This window comes from Setaria italica, chromosome II, assembly GCF_000263155.2.
Source record: "Setaria italica strain Yugu1 chromosome II, Setaria_italica_v2.0, whole genome shotgun sequence".
Taxonomy (NCBI): domain Eukaryota; kingdom Viridiplantae; phylum Streptophyta; class Magnoliopsida; order Poales; family Poaceae; genus Setaria; species Setaria italica.
This window is the reverse complement of record NC_028451.1, coordinates 27,549,857-27,569,498: the sequence shown is the minus strand read 5'-3', so window position 1 is coordinate 27,569,498 and position 19,642 is coordinate 27,549,857. Positions and strand designations below refer to the sequence as shown.

At 45.2% G+C, this 19,642-nt stretch overlaps 3 protein-coding genes and 1 long non-coding RNA gene across 4 annotated transcripts; 1 reads left to right on the top strand and 3 right to left on the bottom strand.

The window, feature by feature from the left end:
* The first annotated feature begins 4,113 nt into the window (after window positions 1-4,113).
* LOC101768854 (ubiquitin domain-containing protein 1) lies at window positions 4,114-7,060 on the top strand. The gene is made up of 4 exons (XM_004956570.2): window positions 4,114-4,292; window positions 6,165-6,287; window positions 6,449-6,568; window positions 6,651-7,060. Exons 1-4 carry the CDS (start codon window positions 4,241-4,243, stop codon window positions 6,713-6,715), a joined length of 360 nt encoding a protein of 119 aa, XP_004956627.1. The 5' UTR covers window positions 4,114-4,240; the 3' UTR covers window positions 6,716-7,060.
* Window positions 7,061-7,159: 99 nt separating this feature from the next.
* LOC101768456 (E3 ubiquitin-protein ligase RDUF1) lies at window positions 7,160-8,590 on the bottom strand. The gene is made up of 3 exons (XM_004956569.3): window positions 8,225-8,590; window positions 8,020-8,078; window positions 7,160-7,878 (listed from the first exon to the last, which is right to left on the bottom strand). Exons 1-3 carry the CDS (start codon window positions 8,357-8,359, stop codon window positions 7,323-7,325), a joined length of 750 nt encoding a protein of 249 aa, XP_004956626.1. The 5' UTR covers window positions 8,360-8,590; the 3' UTR covers window positions 7,160-7,322.
* A 417-nt stretch (window positions 8,591-9,007) lies between these two features.
* Window positions 9,008-13,144, bottom strand: LOC101768056 (sulfite exporter TauE/SafE family protein 3). The gene is made up of 12 exons (XM_004956568.4): window positions 12,584-13,144; window positions 12,072-12,231; window positions 11,059-11,259; window positions 10,912-10,976; window positions 10,776-10,803; window positions 10,616-10,695; window positions 10,438-10,524; window positions 10,208-10,258; window positions 9,879-10,100; window positions 9,700-9,793; window positions 9,481-9,621; window positions 9,008-9,396 (listed from the first exon to the last, which is right to left on the bottom strand). Exons 1-12 carry the CDS (start codon window positions 12,773-12,775, stop codon window positions 9,311-9,313), a joined length of 1,407 nt encoding a protein of 468 aa, XP_004956625.1. The 5' UTR covers window positions 12,776-13,144; the 3' UTR covers window positions 9,008-9,310.
* A 3,416-nt stretch (window positions 13,145-16,560) lies between these two features.
* On the bottom strand, window positions 16,561-17,504 carry LOC111256458. The gene is made up of 2 exons (XR_002676555.1): window positions 17,130-17,504; window positions 16,561-17,031 (listed from the first exon to the last, which is right to left on the bottom strand). It is a non-coding gene; the product is annotated as an uncharacterized LOC111256458 (long non-coding RNA).
* Between the last annotated feature and the right edge of the window lie 2,138 nt (window positions 17,505-19,642).

Here is a 19,642-nt window from a genome sequence, read left to right as displayed (position 1 = left end):
ATTAGTTTTGTAATTAGCTTATGTTTAGTACTCCTAATTAGCATCCAAACATCCGATGTGACAGGTGTTAAACTTTAACAGGTGTTTCCCAAACACCCCCAACATATTGGCTGCCAAATAGTTGTGTTAAAATAGTTGTGTTAAAGTTTAACACCCTATTTTTCATAAACACACAGAGGGGGTGTTAAAACTTGCTAAAGGTGTTAAAAGTGGTCCCCTAGTTCACATATCCCCTGGTTGCCCCCCTCTCCTCCGCTGCCCCCCATCTTCCTCCCTCGATCCGCGCGCGGCGCTGCCGCTCTGCGCTCCCTCCGCTGTGCGCCTGTGCCCGCCGCCGCCGGTCCGCCCGTCGCGCGCCGCCGCTGTGCCTGCCACCACCGGTCCGCTTCGCTCCTGCGCCGGGACAGGATCTCGGGAGGAGGGCGACGGCGGAAGCAAGCAGCGTCGGGCTATCCATCCCGCCGGCCATCCCCGCCCGCAGGTCCTCCCATTCCGCCCACCTTCGTCTCCTCCCCACGCCACCCCAGATCCACGGCGCGGCGAGCCGGTGGACGGCACCTTGGTCTTCCCCTCCGGCCCCGCGGCTAGCTGGTGGCCTCGCGCGGGCAGCGGGCGGTGGCATCTCCTCCCGCCCACAGGTCCTCCTCTCTTCCATCCTCTCTCCTCTCGGAGGTAGCGGCGGGCGACCGGGAGCAGCTGGCGCGGCAACAGCGGCCGGGCGGGCGTGGCTTCGGCGGCGGGGCAGGCGGCGGCGGGGGTGGCGGCTTCAGTGATGGGCGCAGGAGGGACCGGGGCAGCGCAGCTTCGGCGGCGGGGTAGGTGGCGACTTCGGCGGCGCGGCTTCGGGGCAGGTGGCGGCTTCGGCGGTGGGTGCGAGAGGCGGCTTCGGCAGGAGTAGGCGCGGGCGCGGAGGGCGGCTTCGAGCGGCGCCGATGAGTGGCCGCGTGGGAGAGCTGGCGAGCGGCTTCTCCTCCACCACCATCGGCCCCTAAGTACAGCCCCTCCATCCCCGGTCCTCTCCTCTCCTAAGGGGCAATGTTAGGAGAGCACGCAGTTCCCACCTCTCATCGATTTTACGAGAGCAGAGATAGCGCAGCAGCACGGGAAAGGGTAGTGTGCAAGAGGAAGGAGGGGCAATATTGTCATTTCTCATGTAACGTGTTAAAGTTTAACAAACTATCCAAACACTTCAAGATACTAAAGTTTAACACTCCATTTGAGGGTGTTAAAGTTTAACACCCTGTTAAACTTTAACACCCCCTTCCCAAATAGGTCCTAAATACATGTAGAAGGAAAAAAAACACAGAGTTCGGTACAGATCGATAAGGTCCTATTTGGATAGGGGGTGTTAAAGTTTAACACCCCACTTTTAATACCTTTTTTATCACATTACCTCCCAAACACATGTGTTAAAAGGGATGTGTTAAAGTTTAACACCTCCAATTTCATAAACACCTCAAAGGGGTATTAAAAGTTGTTAAACTTGTTAAAAGTGGTCCCCTCTCCACTTTTTCCCACCATTACCCCCTTCTCTCTCCTCCCTCTCTCTCCGCTAGCCATAAATGAGGGGGCAATGGAGTCATTTCCCACCAAAGGTGTTAAAGTTTAACACACCATCCAAACACACCACTGTGTTAAACTTTAGCACTCCATTTGAGAGTGTTAAAACTTTAACACTTGTTAAACTTTAACACAGGGTATCCAAAGGGCCTACTTTAACACAGGGTATCCAAACAGGCCCTAAGTTCAAGTATACCTGACGGTGTCACTTCCATTTTTCGTTTGGAATTGGATTGGTGGGCGTGGTCATTATTGATTGATTTGTACTAGGTCCAGAGTGGGGTGTTTGGATACTATGTGCTAAACTTTAGCAGTGTCACATCAGATGTTCGAATACTAATTAGGAGGACTAAACATGAGCTAATTATAAAACTAATTGCAGAACCCCTGTGCTAATCCATCATTAGTAAATGGTTACTGTAGCATCACATTGTCAAATCATGGACTAATTAGGCTTAATAGATTCGTCTCGCGAATTAGACTCCAATTCGCGACTCCATATGTACAATTAATTTATGTTTAATACTCCTAATTAGCATCAAACATCCGATGTGACAGGTGCTAAACTTTAACAAGGGGTATCCAAACGGGCCTAAAACACCCAGGCCAAGCTGCTCACCGGTAGGCCATTTCACTAGCCCGAGGCTCATGATGTCGTAGCTACTAGCCGGCTAGGCCTTTGCTCAATCTCCTGTTAACTCCTCCCGGTCTTCGCTCCTGTCATCACTCATCAGAACTCCGAAGAGATGGAAGTCAAACTCTACACGCGCGTGCACCCATACATGCTGCCCCCGTGGCCTGATGGATGCTAGCTTCAAATTTGGACCCACCACTCATCGGAAGATGTATAGCTTCTTGGGTACCAAAGGAGTGCATGCAGCGTACCGATGCACATCAATCATGCATGGTCTAGTGCACGGCAATGGAAATAAGGAGAGTTCACAAATCGGCTACTAGGAGATCAATGCAGCTTGGCAATGGAAATGTGGTTCGTTTACGCGCACGCAGCAATGACACAAATTAATACAAGTTTTCAGAGGTCCAGTACAATCTAGAATTAAGTTAAATGGTAGTATAATACAGTTCTGATTTTTCTCTTATGACGATGAATCTAGAGGGCTTCTCGATGATCTCCTCTACATATCACTAATTACTAACAAAAGCAAATGAGCGAGTGTATCAGTTGTCACGCAGAAGCACGCATCTTGTTGCGCGATTCTGGTTATTGCTACGCGCCTAGCTAACACCAATATATACAACGTGATCTTGACCGGTCGTACTAGTTAGGGCAGCTACAATTGAGAGGAAAAGTGATCTTTATAGATCTATATGGGCCGGCTCACCATTGTGGAGCAGTCTTTATAGTGGTTCATAACTTATGAGAAGACTGGTCATATAGATAAAAAATCAATATTCTCTCTCTCCACTACCATCTCCTCCCATTATTTGTGTTCTCGTCGTTTGCTCCCGCCACCAACTTGAGCTCGAGAGATGCGTGAGCCGTGAGCTCCACCACGAGTACGAGGATGAAGTTGAAGGAGGATGCTGTTAACCTGAAATCGAAGAGGAGGTTGAAGCCGCAGGCGCCGGTCCATCCAAACCTCCGCAACACGCCCCCTTCCTTGCTCGCAGACCTCAACGCCAGTGACACCTTCCGTGCAGTCTTCTCCACGCTCTAGTCTTCCCTAGCCATGTACGCCGCATGGATTGGGAAGACGGCCACCTTGGCGGCAGCTCATGGAGGTAGCCAAAGGTTGGACAGATCTCCCCCTCTCCCTTGCAAAACTTGAAACAAAGGGTAACTCAGACCGGAGGGAGGTGCTATGTAGGGAATTTGATCCGTGCATAGTGCAGATGAGGAGGGAGGGTATGGGAGGATGGGCGATGGCAGCACTTGCGGGAGATGGATGGCGGCGCGAAGGAAGGAAGAAGCACGAGGCAGAGAGAAAGAGGGGAACGGGAGGTTTTACTAAGGGTGAGATTTTTATTGGCTCAACGTTGTGAGACTGAAAATAAGCATATAGCCCACTCTCGTGTGGCCCATCTTTTGCCCTTATCAACCGTCGATGCCAATTGCCAGCTCACCTCACACGTTACAGGGATTAGGGCAAGTACATTGCTACACGTCAGCGGTCTCATAGGTCATCTCATGCAGTGCCACGTAGGATTTTTGACGATGTGGAGGAGAGAGAGCGAGGAGAGAGAAAGAGGTCGTTGCTTCGCGAAACAACCACCTCATGAGCTAAATTGTAGGACTACGAGACAACTTAACAACCATTGTACGAGTTATTGTTGCCATGCAACTCATAATATTTTATTTTTCTTATGCACAAATTAAGGAATTATATACTACCAGATAACTTATAGGACAACCCATTATACGAGTTGCCTGTTGAATCGTCTCAAGATTACGTGTCAATGCATGAGACAACCTATTAGACGACACCATTGTACTTACTCTTAGTGATAACATGCTGCTCTTATCCTGCCACGTCATCCAATCACGGGTACTAGTACGAGTTAGGCTTAACCGCACAAGTAAAGGCTAAAAAAACAAGCACAGTCGCTTTCCGTTCGTTTCTTTCGTTGGAAGGCAAGCCGAGCCAAAGCCAGCGCCGCCGCCCCCACAAACCACTGCCTCGCCGCCGCCGAGACGCGGCGGGCTCCCCTCTCCCTTCCCATGGGCTGCGCAGGATCCACCCCGGCCACCAAGGAAACCGGAGGAAGCAGCGGTAAGGGCTCACGATACCGATCCCCAAGTTCTTCGCTTTGCCGGGCGATCCGTCCGGTTGGAATCGGGGTTTTCTTGGGGGGAAAATTTTGGGTTCTTGGGTTTGGGGATTTATTGGCCCCTCGCCAAGGCATGATCTTAGGAGGGCTTTGGGCGGCGCAATGCGGTACTGCTGGTTGGGATGGAGTGAGTTGCGGCCGATCGTGTGGCCGCAAGGGATGGGCTCCACGGTCGAGCTGTGCTCGGCGAGGGTGTAGTTCTTGGTCCCAGCTCGATTACAAATTTGAGGTCTTAGTTGTTTATTTTTTTGGGTGAAATCTTGGGAGATATACGAGTGATGCTGTCGTAGGGGACCTTGTTATTGATGGAATTAAACGGATGAGGGTCACAAGTGGGTTTCTGAATCAATTTGAGTTTTTTTTTTGGGTGAAATCTTGGGAGGGATAAGAGTTATGCTGTCGTAGGGGACCTAGTTATTGATGGAAATAAATGGGTGAGGGTCAAGTGGTTTTCTGAATTATCCCATTCAAGTAGCTGAAGGAATGTCCCTTCTTGAAACTGGGGAATGAATTGAATTCTTGGTGTTGTGGAATTTCTCTGTAGACTGGTGAGTTTGGGAGAACGGGTTTCTTGAGATTGGGCGAGGATGAGGTTGTGCGGTGTCTGTAATTGCACTGCCACAGCCAGTGCGTTCTGGATGAACTATGCATTTGGGTAATGCTATGGAGTGGCGACAAGAGAGTGAACTGGACAGCCGTTTTCTTTTGCACTTATCATTTCTTATTAGTGTGTCGATTATGGTACCTGCCATTTTCTTCTTGTCGAATGTATGCTCTTATTAAAGATAGGAAGAGCATGATCCTGCAGGTGTCCATGAAGAGCCATTAGAATGTCTTGATTGGTTGGGTTTGTTATGATTATAGTTGTCTGAGGTGAGACTTGAAGGGTCTCCTGCACTATGAGATATTTAGGCAACTTGGCTTGTATTTATATCTGGATTCTCCAAGATCGTTAAGTGACGACACTATACTGTTTGTCCCATTAAATTGTAAGAACATGTAGCCCATATAAAGCATGGATAATAAATATGTTTATCCTTGAGTGCAATCCATGTGTATAGTCTTTTGTGCTTGATCTGCCTGTTCCTTGATTTGAGCACATGCACAGCTATGCACACTTATAGTTCTGATTTCTGATGCCCTGTATAGCATATTTGCAAGAATATAAACTTTTAAGTGCGTGCTATTATTTTCTTTTTTGGGTGGGGGTGGTAGCAATGTAGATATTCATATTATATTTGTGGACGTGATCTTTTTCTATATTGTAAGGAAGATGGCACATGCATGCAATTTTGTTATTTGCTTACATTGCATTGAATTGCACTTTTATGGATTCAGCTAAGTGCAGTGGCTTGTTATCTGGTTAAATCATGACAATCAAGTTTATTTATGAACATTGTTCAAGTATTGCATTTATATTCTTGATCATATACCAGTTACCCTCCTGGTGCCTGGATAACTAGCTGGTCATGTCGACTGAAAGTAGCTTATTGATACTAATAGCACATCTGCAGGATGGATATACATGTGTTAACCGTGTAGGAACAAAGTACCTAACTAACACAAAGAATAATGGTAGGAACTAGGAAGAATAATTCTAAAGATTAGCTTTTTTTTATCAAACCATCTGCAAGGAAAGAATCGGATTATTTACTCATTGTATACATTCATTTTTTTGTCCTGTATTGACAAATTCATTTTACCATGTCCGCTATTCACATTTACAGGTTTTATTATGATAGTGATTACCTTTGGAAGCTTTTGCATGCTTCATTGTTCATCTTATTTGGTGAGTTTTATATTATAATATGCAGACAGTACTAAGAAAGTCAGGAAGCCCAAGCCCTGGAAGCATCCCCAACCCATAACAGTGGCCCAGCTCAGGCAGATGCGCGACGAGTTTTGGGACACAGCTCCTCACTATGGTGGTCAGAAAGGTAATTGTCATCCTTGCTGTGTTCATGTGTCTTTCCATGATCCCATCTTATTCGCATCATACTAGCTAACTCATCGTGTTTTTCCTGCTTGGATGCGTAGTTTAGCTTTCTAGTTGCACTTGTCTATAGTTCTTGCACTAAACATTTCATGCATTGTACAGAAATTTGGGATGCCCTTCGAGTTGCATCAGAATCTGAGGTATCCCATGCCCAGGCTATTGTGGAAAGTGCAGGCATAATCGTTTCTAATGCTGATCTGACTCTCTGCTATGATGAAAGGGGTGCGACTTTTTCCAGCTTATTCCTTTGCCTTCTGTACTCCTTACATTTTTAACGTTTTAATAAGTCTCTTTGATATGCCAGGTGCCAAGTATGAACTGCCCAAGTATGTTTTGAGTGAACCAACCAACCTTATCCGAGACAGCTGAAGAGCAGCCGTAGAAAGACCTAGTGATGTAAAAAACTGTAAATGACTTCAGATGCTAAATCAATCCCTGCTTGAGTGTCCTGGTAACTGGAGCATGCTTGATGCAGATTTCAAGCTTGCTTTGGTAACTTTGAGAAAAAGGCTTTTCTGTTGTTAGTAGCATACGGTGTTCTCTCCAACTTCTTCTGGTGTTTGGATAAAGTTTTTCATACCCTCCCCTCCGTGGTGTTGGTCCTACTGTAAACATGAGTCTGCTTAGAAATATTTGCAATGAGTTAGAATGCTGCTTTAAATCGTTCCCATTGGTTATCATGATACAAGTTGGAGTAAGGTATACATTTGAGAAGCAACATGTCACATCTCTTTCAGTGAATTACATTGCAAATGACAGATTTAAGTTTGTCTTGCAGTTTTAGCAGTCATTATCTGGTCTGACGTTGCAAAGTAAATGCATGGTAAGCAGCAAATCACAATGGAAATACCTTATGCCAGTTTTTACATTATTGCCAGATGTCTGATGGCACCGGAATGTCATGAAACTGAATTACAATGTGCTGGTGCTAGTAGAGTTGGAACGTTACATGTGCCATGTCCTGATGCTCATTCACCTAGTGGTGGTATGACATGAAGTCAGAGAGCCTGAACCGGCTGAAGGCCTCCTCCATGGCCCTCATCATTGCCACCAGGTCCAGATCCACCTCACCATCTTCGCCATTGCTGCTGCTGCTGTTGATGTTCCCTGTGACGGCGTTCCTCCTGCTGCTGTTGATGTTCCCTGTGACGGCGTTCCTCCTCTCGCAGAGTGCAGACCGGCACACGGGGCAGGTGCCGTGGCTCTTCACCCAGGGGGCGATGCAACCTTGGTGGAACATGTGGTTGCAGGGCGTGACCACAACCTGCTCTTCTACCAGGAACGTCTCCAGGCATATGGTGCATGCTTTCTCCTCTTCTGTGACTGCCGGTGGTGCCCCAGCTCTGGCACTCCCGGTCCAGTGATGTCTCTTCTTCTGAGGGTTTGAGGGCCTGTATTCCTGCTTCCTAAGCTGATCCATGGCTTCCCTGAACTCCTCATCAGTTAGTCCAGGGTCCTCTCGCCTGTGTCTTGGGCCACCTCCGCCGTTGGCATGGCGAATTCGGAATGGTGCATATGGTTGCAGAGGGTGCCTGAGCACAGTATTAACATATCCATATTCTACTTGTGATAAAATGGCAATTACCATGGATTCATGGGTTTCCTATTTCCAAAATTTGAAGGAATTGAAGCTGAAATGAAGAAGAGAGAAATAACAGTCTACTGAACTGTACCTGGAAAGCCCAAAAGGTTCTCTTCTCAATCTCTGCTCCAATATCCTCCCAGGGTAATCCTGGATCAAAAAATTCAAATTCAAAAGCACGCCTTCAAGTATGAAAACAACGAGCAAATAAATTCGATCAAAATATTTCATCCTCAGAAACATAATAGTCCCTATCTCTCTGAAATTTGCAAAGAAGAAAGATGCAGGGTTGCTACCCCATCCCCATGTTGCAGAGGCCAAGGGGCCCTCCTCCTGGATGACAAGTGACGGTACATGGCGTATTCATGCTCAGGGGGCAAAGGGCCGTACTCCGGCCCGTAGCTCCCGTCCGGCCGCCGGCTGTCCGTCATCTCGCCACCCGGCCGATCGCCCGAGAGCCGCCTGGGCTTTTCGCTGGTGTGAATTTGCAGGCTGATGCCTGATGAGTTCTTTGAGCGTGCTGATATAGATAACCAACAATCCTTGTTGGCTCACCAGTTGGAATCAAGAATCTTGTCCTTTGCTAGTGCTGCCTGCAGAAAGTGAGCATCAGATTCTCCTCCCAATCTCATTGGATCAGGCATTGTTCTCGCATGATTTTTGTCGCAAAGGCATGAGAAAAATAACAGAGACAGAACTTGGCTTGATGATATCTTGCACCTTAGAGAAATGGGTGTGACGGGTGATTTTATCATGTTATGTTGGAACTCGGAAGTTTCAGACACACTTGTAGAAGGAAAAGGCAGCTCTCCGAATGCAATAGGGCTTCACACAGCTCGTTTGAACTCAATATTAGAAACGATTAAACTGAACACTAACAGAGAACAACTGTGATTTTTTAGTTAGGTTAGGTTAGAAACTCGATCTTCAGATTTAGGAAGACTTCGGCTCAACAGGTGGAATCAATGAGGAATTTTCGCTGCTACTGATGCACACAGAGGGAGCACAACAATACAGCTTTCCGAAGATTTTATCTTGCAGAATACTATGGTATGTTGTCTAAAGAGCTGCCATGAGAGTTTCTGATAACAAAAACGCATATATATAGCTTGGGTAATGAACTGACTACATTCTGTGCTGGCAGAAAGGCAGCTCTACAATTGATACAAAAATTCGTACAGAATAAGTATGATGCACACTGAATTGACATAAACTGGAAATCAGGAACCACTTAGAAACATGCTCTAAAATTCATCTGATTCCAATCTATGCAGATTGCCTCCAATCGAAGCTGTGGCACAACTAGAATCTTTTCGGTCACCTGCCCTGAAAATCGAATCATCCAACACTTCGGTTCTTCAATCAAAATCCACTTTCGCTTCCTATGCTTCGTACTTGCAAAGGTTCTCGAAGCCCATGTACTCGTGGTGTGCAATCTTGTTAACCATGTTTGAGATGCCGACCCCACCTGCAGGTCAAGAGGAGGATTGTATAGGTAACATAGCTCAAAGAGTGGGATTGGTCAGCTGCAATCAGGTGTAGAAGACGGTACCAAGAGAGAGAGCGCTGACGAAGATCATGAAAGCCAATATGAAGATGATAAGCGATGCCCGCCCTAACCAGTTAACCAACTTCCTCACTATATGCTGACCGATGATGGCAGCAAAGAATGCCACAACGACGAAAAAAACAGCTGAAGAGTGAGAAATAAGTCAAGTCAGTATATGTACTTTGAGAAGGGTAAATAAATATGTAAAGAAACAGCTCGTACCATAAGGCACCGGAAACCGGTTCAAGAGGTAGTATTCAACAACCGACATGGAAGATGAGAACATCATTGCAAAGGTGGCTGTAGCACTTGAAACCTACCATGGTTTCAGTTATAGAGGCGTTTCAGTGTCAATCCGTAACATGAGCAGACATGAAAAGAAGGATTGGGGAGGAGTGTACCTGGGGAGGGATGCCGAGCTCCAAGAACAGTGGCCCCATAACGAAGCCACCTCCAAGACCCAGCAGACCACCAACAAGTCCAGCAGCGATACCGAAGAAGCCGTATATGAATATCTGGTAAAGTTTCAGGGTACTTTGTTCACTTCCCTTTGATGATAGCACCCTCTTCCCACTCATCAGCCCAAGCCCTTCATACATTGTCACTCCAACTGACACTGGGACCTATGTCCAATCAGCAGAAAGATTTAATCATGTTGTGCTTGCTATATGGGGTGTGGACAATATTGCAACCATACAGCATCCATCTTTTGTATTCAAACATGTAGTACCTGGAGAAGGTTCAAGACCCAGTACCATGTGGAGCAAGTAGAAGTGTAATTCTGAAACCATGGAAGGAAAACAGCATAGATGTCAACAAATTACCTTTGAAAAGGCCCAAAGAAACTGGAAAATACTGGCAATAAATTATCTGAGTTTACACAAGATCCACTTAGTCTTAGATGAGGCTGATGTCGATGGTCTACAATTTCAAATTGTAACTTTGTGCTGAAATACTCACCTTTGTGACCTGAAGAACAAGGAATGCCACCCACACAAATGAAAGAAGACCAAACTCCTTCCATTGGATGTTATCCATCATTGATGCCTGAAAGTTTGGCAATTTTTTAGCTTAAAATCCTTATGACATGGTTACAAAAGAATGCAGCTGAGTATGTATATGATCATTAGATGTTTACCGCCTCATCTGATGTGAGGGCTTTCGTGCCAGCTGCCGCATCTGGTCCAGTAGGAAGTGGTGCGTACTCTGCTTCCCCACCTGAAAGGTTGAAAAAGGTAAGGAGGAACTTTCATATTCATGACAGAAAGCAATTTTTTTCATGCGCGCTTAGCTCTTACCTGCAGTCTCCAACCGTTTTGCAGCCTCCTGAAAGAAAAGAAAGTAATCTCATTAGTATAACCTGAGATCCGTGAAAATAAGGAAAGAAAAAGTCTCACTGTTCATAAAGAAGGCAAAGAAATTACAAGAGATTACCCTTTGGATTATTGTCTCTTTCTTCCATGTCTCAATGCCCTTCAGAAAGGCTTTAGTAGATGTGCCTGTTATTCAGTTTCAAGGTGTAAGGCTTCAAGAACAATAGATGAGCTATTTTCTCAGTTTTGGGAATTGGTATAGGATTACCTAGGAAAAGGACTATCAGGAGAACTGTGACCAGCCAGTCAGGGAATATAACATTGAAAATAACACCAATGCTGATCCCAAGCATTAGCATAGGCTGGATGAGCAAAGCTAGGTCATAATCGATCATTGGCATGTCCAAAGTCGGATGTTTCAGCTTGAGGTTATAGTAAACAGTTGAAACAGCCGCTCCCATAATCATACCTGTGCCAAAGAGTATAACATCACAATAAGAAGTAATAAAAATTGATACTCTACAGTATATGTTCTTATTATGTAATTTGTTATATCTTGAATGGATACATCGAAATTCATAAGAAGATTTTTCCTTGAATTGGGCTGAAAATAATGTAAACCGACCATACAAAGAATAGTTAGGTAATTAGATTTTAACAAAAAAAAGGAGCTCCAAAAAAACAGAAAATAATGTAAACCATCCATACCTGACAATAGAGAAGGATATCAGAAAATTAGTTTGCAAGTTAAAGACATCCATCAGGCAAGGTGTATCACTATGGATATGGGCAACACAGTACATGTGTCCCTTTCAACTTTCATCCATATTTTAGATTTTCTATTACATATTTACTTGTGTACAGCTTTCGATCAGTATAGCTTCCATTTCTATACATGGGATCAAGGTGTTGCTGAAAAATAAGTACTACTTCCAATAAAGGTAAAAAGATGTAATCTGTCTACACATGAATCTATAATTACCAACCACCACAGGAACCTGCATGGCATAAAAAACTACTGAAAAGAATAGCAGCAACTACAGCTTTTAGGATATAATAAAAGGACACCAATTAGCCAAAAGCTCGCTTTCCAGAAGTATACTACAACAGCAAGGGGCCAGAAAAGATACCAGATGAAGATGCATACCACTGCACACATGAATCATTCACGAAAGCACATAATACTAAATAAGCTTGATAAATCAATTGCGAACAGAGAGCTGTTGCTTTCAGAGTATGCATACAAGAGGAAGCATCCACAGGAAGCACTTAGATCCTCACATTTTGAAATCGCAGTCGATGACTTTGGATCAAACCCAATGATGAGTGTCAGCATCGGCACAAAGATCCCACCACCACCAACTCCGCCAACACTTCCGAATGCCGCACCAAAGAATCCGATCAGTGTTCCCAGCACAATTCGCCACCCGAATTTCATTGGCTGTTGAAAGCAACCCACAAGATTCACCAAATCAGAACCTCATGTCTTATAAACAGTAGTGAAAAGGAAGTACTGAGAAGTACAATTCGGATCACAGCAGTTCAACAAGTCACGGCAAATTAAATAAGATAGCTCCGTTCTATCTGCATGAGCAAGACTGAATCCCGTGATACAATCCAGAGCAGAAGAGCTCTGACACTGTGAGCCTACAAGTATTTACGTATCCAATCTTCTAAAATAGCAAACTTTATCCAAATCAAACTGCTAAACTAGCAATTCAACAAACAAATGCCCTTTCCGTCAAACGAAAAGAATGCTCGAAAATATGAAGCAGTTTGTAATTTCGCGTTACCGGCCAAACGTGTTGGTACGTGTTGCCACTGTTCCACATCAGATTGGCGATCTTCCGCAGGAGGCCTATCTCCTCCTCCTCTGGCGCCACCGCTGCGCCAACCAGCGACAGCCCACGGTCGGCGGCGACGGCGGCGGCGGCCGCCGCAAACGCGACGGCGAGCGCGGCCACGGCGTGCCACTTCCTCCCCATTGCTCCCGGACACCACCAACTGATGAAGAGCTATATGCGGTTTCCAGGAACCGAAAAGAATCCAAGGAAAGATAGGAGCCTCGGAAATCACGGGATCGAACGCGTTCTTGCGGTCCCAGGCTGGGAAAACGTGCAAAGGTTGGTTTTCTTGGAAGATTGAGTGAGCGGGACGAGGAGAACTGCAGGAATGGCGGCGGCGCTTGTTCGGGGAGGAAGAACCCGCGGCAAGTGGGACGAACGCAACGGCAATGGGGGAGGAATTAAGATGCACGGCGGTGTAGGGAGGGAGGAGGAGATAGAGAGAGGGGGAGCGGCAGGGAACGTGTGAACTGCGGTCTCCGGAGACGGGATGGGGAGGCGATGAACTCGGTGCCAAATTTAGAGGCGTGACGCTTTTCCGTTTTGGCCACTGTACAATCGCACTTTTCCAAAGCTGGACGCTGAAGTTGAAAGGGAAAATGTTGTTAAATAAGTGCTTGAAATCGCGATGCACGGTCCATACTCTCTCTCCCTCCCTCACTCCCTTTTTTTTCTACAAAAAACATGAACCACATTTTCGTGGGAAAATTGCACACCAAGAAAATCTCATTAGGCCCCGTTTGGTTCCCTTCATTTTGAAGGAATTGGAATCTATTTAATGGAGTAGGCTAATTTATCTTGGAAGATGGGATTCCACAACTTTCCAAAGTTTAGATATAAGCCTATGTTAAATTCATAGGGTGGGAGATGGAAATTGATTCTATAGATTATGATTATTAGAATGGAATTCAATTCTTATAGCACGCTCTTCGACTCGCTTCCATGTAGCAGAAATGCAGCACATAAGTATCTCTTTCATATGGCCAACAATAATATACAAATATATTCCACATACAATTATATTAGCTTAATTAATTTGTGTCTAAATTATGATTATTAGAGTGGAATTCAATTTCAAGGATCCAAACGGGGCCTTATGGAATTGTCTTGTGGCTCTATGTTGTTATACATACAAAAGGAAGACACCCAAGGCAACATTAAGGCATAATGATCCCATGTTAAGAGTTCTAGATCTGCCGACACCAGACCTCGAGCTTATTATGGTACCTCTGATTTGCCTCATAGAGTATCTCTCAAATATGACTTTTTTCATAGTTATGGGAGCATATGGGCAGGTTGCCTCATCGTGTTAACCTCCAGAGGTTTTCTTTTTCTTGTTCAAGTATTTGTCACATATAGAGATGGTAACATTTAGGGTATGTTTGATGCTACGCCACTACTTACCACGCCACAAGTTGTGGCTGCTACATCAATTTAAGCATTTATTTGGTTGGATAGCAACATTAGCCACACCAAAGAAAAAAAAGTGCATATGAGTAGTGATTCCCGTCACGGCTGTGGTGCCGGAAAACTCCACCACAAACTCTGACGCCGCCAAATGTTGGCGTGGCTGGTAGGGGTGTGCATATGATATTCACTAAAACTGCTCTTGTCGCCTGCACGTTCATGCGGCTGAAACAAGCAGTGGAAAATTAAAGTAGCATGCAGTAATCTATAACTCATAATATTCTCAGCTGATATATCAACATGCATCCCGTGACAAAAGATATATGAAAAATACTGGAGGTAAAAGGTAGCACTATAACTACTAAAAGTCTTCGTTAATTGTTTGGCCAGTTGCTTCATTAGGTATATGTATACGTGAGAAATTCGGTAGCACATTGGCAAAACGAGTTAAAGAAATAATGAAATTAACATTGTGAGCATGTCATTTTATGATGAAAAAGCATTTCATGTATTTTTTGGCTTATTGTAAAAGAAAGAAAAGCCTTTTTCTCTTTTTCCGAGACATTCCTTCCACTACACACGTCGTGTAGTGATGAAGAATGTAGCAGTGGTGCTACGTTTTTGCCGTTTCGTAGAAGAAACAAGAGCTTTATTGATTTCAAAGTAGAAGAAAAACAAAAGCCTTGTTTTGGCGCTATTCTTCACGAGGGCAGTGAAGTTCTATCCTCCTTTTCCTCTAGGCTCTAGCCAGGGTTGCCCCCTTGACATGCTCGTCCCTAGGACCTCATGCATGCATGGTACACACGCAGTTAATGCCACACAAAATATTGGATATGCATGCATGGTGTAATGGTGTTGGTGGCAAGCTCAATCATTTTCCTTTTTATTTTTGTGTAGATGTGTGTGATCAATCTTTTTCGAACCAAATTAAAGTTGATTTTCTTATCAGAAAAAATGAAAACAAATTAAAGTTGATTTAGAGACGCGGATGTCTTTTGGAGTGGGGAAAACGTACATTGTCTTGAAGCATGTCCTCTTCATGCATGGATGTTCAATCCGTCGGGTTAGTTGAGCATGTATGTCATATGTTTATTTGGCACCACATGGCATGTCTAGTACTCGTAGTCGTTTTCGTTACACAAGTTAAACTGAGATCTCGTGGTTCAAGGGAAAAAGTAAGAAATTAAAGAAGAAACAATGGTAACTCTGTAATAAGATTGGAAACTTTTCATATACTCCTGACGTGTTGTAGTGCTCGTACCATCATATCCTCACTCTTCACAGCAAGAAGATACCACTAGCTAGCTTCAGAAAAAGGCCAGATCTCTGTCTTTCAGAAAAAAGAAAGAGGAAAGAGAGACAAGATTCTGGTCTCATGTGAATCCCCCGCACCCACTGCGCCGCACGCGAGATGCTGGTCGGAGCGCGAGCCGTCCGATCGGGTGGCTGGACGGCCGAGATCGATCCAGACATGACCGGGCGCCGGATGCCATATGCCTGATGACGCTGGATCTCATATAGACTGTAGAGGGAGGAGACAGGCTGACAGTTGGTTGTTGACGGCACAAGCAATTTGAAGACGAGCCGTGGTCCAATTTCTCCTTTTTGTTTTATGTTTTGTTTAGCTCTCTTTGATTTGATCTGACAGGGATCCAGATCGAACTGTCCCGGGTCCCAATCACTTAATTTTCCTGCAATTGCTGTGGCGCATGCATTTGCATCCTCCCCGGACATGTACACCGCTGGAGCAATTACTTATGGCCTGACACTGAGAGCGGTTTGGTACGGCTCCACCCAAACAGTTCCTCCTCCTGTAGCGTACTGTAGCGAGGTGAAGTCGGAGGATCCACTTTTTCAAACTCCTCCGGCTCCTTCCCCTTTCTGGTTCATTTGGTGTCTCGGTTTGTCCATGCTATAGTACCGTACAGGATGCCGTGTCAGTGGAGCCGGAGCTGGCCACGGCCCGGCCAAACGCGTCCTGATAGCGAGGACCGTGACTGAAATGCCCCTGGTTGTTACCATGCTAAACACTGCTGCGTAATAGGGATTTCTACTGTACTGGTAATTCGGATTGGAAAGAAAAGGTGTAGCAGCAATGATTGGGGTCGAGGCACGTCTGGGTGTTGTGCAGTGGAAAGTGACAAGCATTTCTATCTCTCCCTACTTTCGAGGGCACAAAAGCCGGCTAGGAAAATAACCTTTGCATCAAGGAGCACCTAGGGGATCCCCATGCCGGCCGGCTCCGGTTCTCATGGCGGCGCCACGTGCGCGGCGGCGACGATATGCGTTGGCCACCGTTCATTAGTTGCCAAGACCCAAGAGCTACCTCCGGTCCCGGGCAGCAGCCTCGCTCGTCCTAGCACGGAGGTAACAAAAAGTTGGAACTGCAGCTAGCTTGCTCTTCGGAGAGAACTGCAACTGCTTCTAAACAATTTGTACGTTTTTATATGTGTCTGTCCAACTTTTTAAGTGAATGACCTATATGATTATTTTGAGAGTTCATAGACGACCCATATATATGAGAATGCAGGAGTACGTAGTTTAGAATCCTACGGTACACTATTGGTACATTTCACTCTTGTTTTCGTAACGACACTAGGGTACGTCAATCAAGTGCTTAGCAGCTAGCTACTGTGGTCATGTGGTGTATTTGTATATTATAAACACTCACAACGGGCTAGGAGGGCAGGAGCGGCGTAACATAATCACTACGGCCAAAAGCCATGCAGAGAGGCGCATCTGGATCTTTGAAAGTGACGAGCATTCCGGGGATGAAACCTTGTGGCACAAGCGACGAGACATCGTGAATGGATCGGCAGGTCAGCAATAGTATATGAAGCCATGTGTCATGTGTGAACCACTTCTATATCCTCTGAGACATGAGCATGCATGACAATCACCAAAGAGAAGGACAATTCTGAGTTTGATCCTAAGAATTGACAGCCACTCCCCTCGTTTGTGCTGTTTGGTGGAATCCGTATTTCTGATCCCTGCTAAATGATCAGTGTATGTGAGTGCAGGGAGAAGAGGTGATTCAATTTTTTTTTAAAAAAAGAGGAAGAGCAAGTGGAGAGTACGTATAACACACCTGGCTATCAATAATACTGCAAGGCGTGTTTGGTTCCCCACCGTGGTTCACGCCTAACACGCGGCGTGCCACAAAACAAAAGCTAGTATAGGCTGCTACTTGGTTCAGCCAAAAGCTACAGCAGCCACGTGCCTTCCCAGCACAAAATCTCGCCACAAGTGTGGCTTTTGATTTGGGACGTAGTAAGCTGTGGCCGTCACCCAAACACGCTCTTAATTCACGCGCATCACGTAGAGGCCAGCGGTAGGAGGCCATCCCTTTCTTCCTCGATCGTGCCCTTGCCTCACAGGGACACAAGGACACAACAAGGAGCCATGGCCATGCTGGCACTGGCGTGCAGTGGCAGGTTGCGATGATGGACTTGGTCCCCCAAACAAAACTGCAGTACGTGTCCTGTAGGCTCAATAAAACTTATAGGAGCAATAATCTGCATGAAATCCCCGGCTTCAGATCAGATCGAGAAAAACGAGCACGCAGATCAGATAGCCAACCAGAGCTCCTGTGGCCTCATCTGGACACTGCGTTTTCAGATAAGCATGGAGTTTTTTTCTGATCCCTGCTGGCATCATTGGATCCTTATCTCCGGAAGGAAGGAGCAAACGGCAAACCTCCACCACAGCTTAGCTTTCTTGGAGAGTGACATGCACGGTGTATAGTACATACGTTGAACAATCAGCAGGGCCCGTTTGATCGATGTCGCCCCAGCAAATAATACACATCCACTCATTGAAATAAGTAAATGTCGTTAACAAATACCCATCCATTCTTAAATAAATGTCAGTTTTCTTTTGCCAAGAATATACACAAAAGTGTTAGGATTTGTCATGTGCTTCTCGCGATAAGCCCTCGCTGCTTTTAGGTCGCACAAGCTTTCCACGGCTCATGTTTTTTTTCTCTCCCTCTACGTATAGAGTTTTGTGTTTCTGAAAAGAATATAATTGTTATGGTTCAGGTTCATAGCTCCGGCGAAGCACACCTGTCTGAAAGGTACCTAGGACATGACGATCATATGGAGCACCACCTGACACCAGTGCAAGCAGAGGATGCGGCCAAGATCTCACAACAAGTGTGCCAACTGCCAAAGGCGGGAGGGCCACGGAGACAAGGTCGCTTCCGGTCCTTGCGATCTAGCTAGTATCAATCACTCGCCTGGACAATAATGCTGCCACATGTTTTTTTAAAGAAAGACAATGCTGGCACTGGCATGTGAAACTTACTCACATACACCAACTTAATTTCCTCTCCACCACCATTCAAGGGGACTGGGAACATGCACCGTTGGATCTGCTGGATAGACGCGGCCCAGTGCGGCCCCTGGACCCACAGGGGATGGCAACGACCAATGCACAGAGAGTTCAATATGCCAGCTTGTATTTAGAGAAATCTGAATTTGGTTGGAAGTATCAAACAATTTTCTGTACCACAAGTAGAGGGACACTAGTTTTTGTGTTCCTCTCTGACTCGGATCCAGATCGGTTTGTTTCTTTGTCACCAATCTCTTTCATCTTAAAGAACAAAATTTTGGGCCCTAGCTCTATTATGATGAACTCCTTGACCCACTACGGATCTGTACACAATTATTGCTTCCTGAGAAGATTCTGATTGGATTTCTCTTGGTAATTGTTTAGCAACATAAAATTCGATCGGCGAAGGTATCTGAATTATAAGGGACAATACTTTTATGGATCTTTGTGTAAGAATACATACATGGAACTATGGATCATGGAATGGGAATATAAAGATATTAAATTTACACTGCCGTAACCCCAACCCAATAAAATATGCAGCTACATGTTATTTAAAATTACTTGTTTGGCGGGGCTTTGCTTTTATATGTGGAAGAGGAAAAATTTGGAGTGGTGCCAAACTGACCTTTCAATGTCGATCTTATAGTAATTAGGGAGGCACTGCTTCATCACGTGTGTGATAATGAAAGAACACCCTGGCAAAAACCTATCTAAATCATGATAACCGAGAGCTCCTTTCGAGCCATCATTATTAAGAGTTCTTAGTAGCAAAGAAACAAGTCTAGCGTATCTACAATCTAAGAGCATATATTGATCGACTATTAGGCGCACATTTTGTCAATCCGTACCGATTTTCTTACGCTACGGGAAAGCTAAAAATTGCCGAGTATATTTTTTTTACCGAGTGTTTTTTTTCGAGCACTCGGCAAACAAGCTCTTCGTCAAGTGCCAAGCCAAAACACTCGGCAAATAAAAAAACACTCGGCAAATCGGCGCTTTGCCAAGTGTCAAATAAAAAACACTCGGCAAAGAGGGGGGTTTGCCGAGTGTCAAAACAGACACTCGGCAAAGAGGGGGGTTTGCCGAGTGTTTTTTTTGACACTCAGCAAAAAAATAATTTTTTTCCTCTTTTCACCATGAAATTTTTCCTACTCCCCACATACAACATGTGGTACTCCATGTTAAAATTTGGTACATTTTTGGATTTTTTTGCTATATTTAATTAATTAATTGCGTTTCAAGGACATTTTTGGTATAAGTCAAATT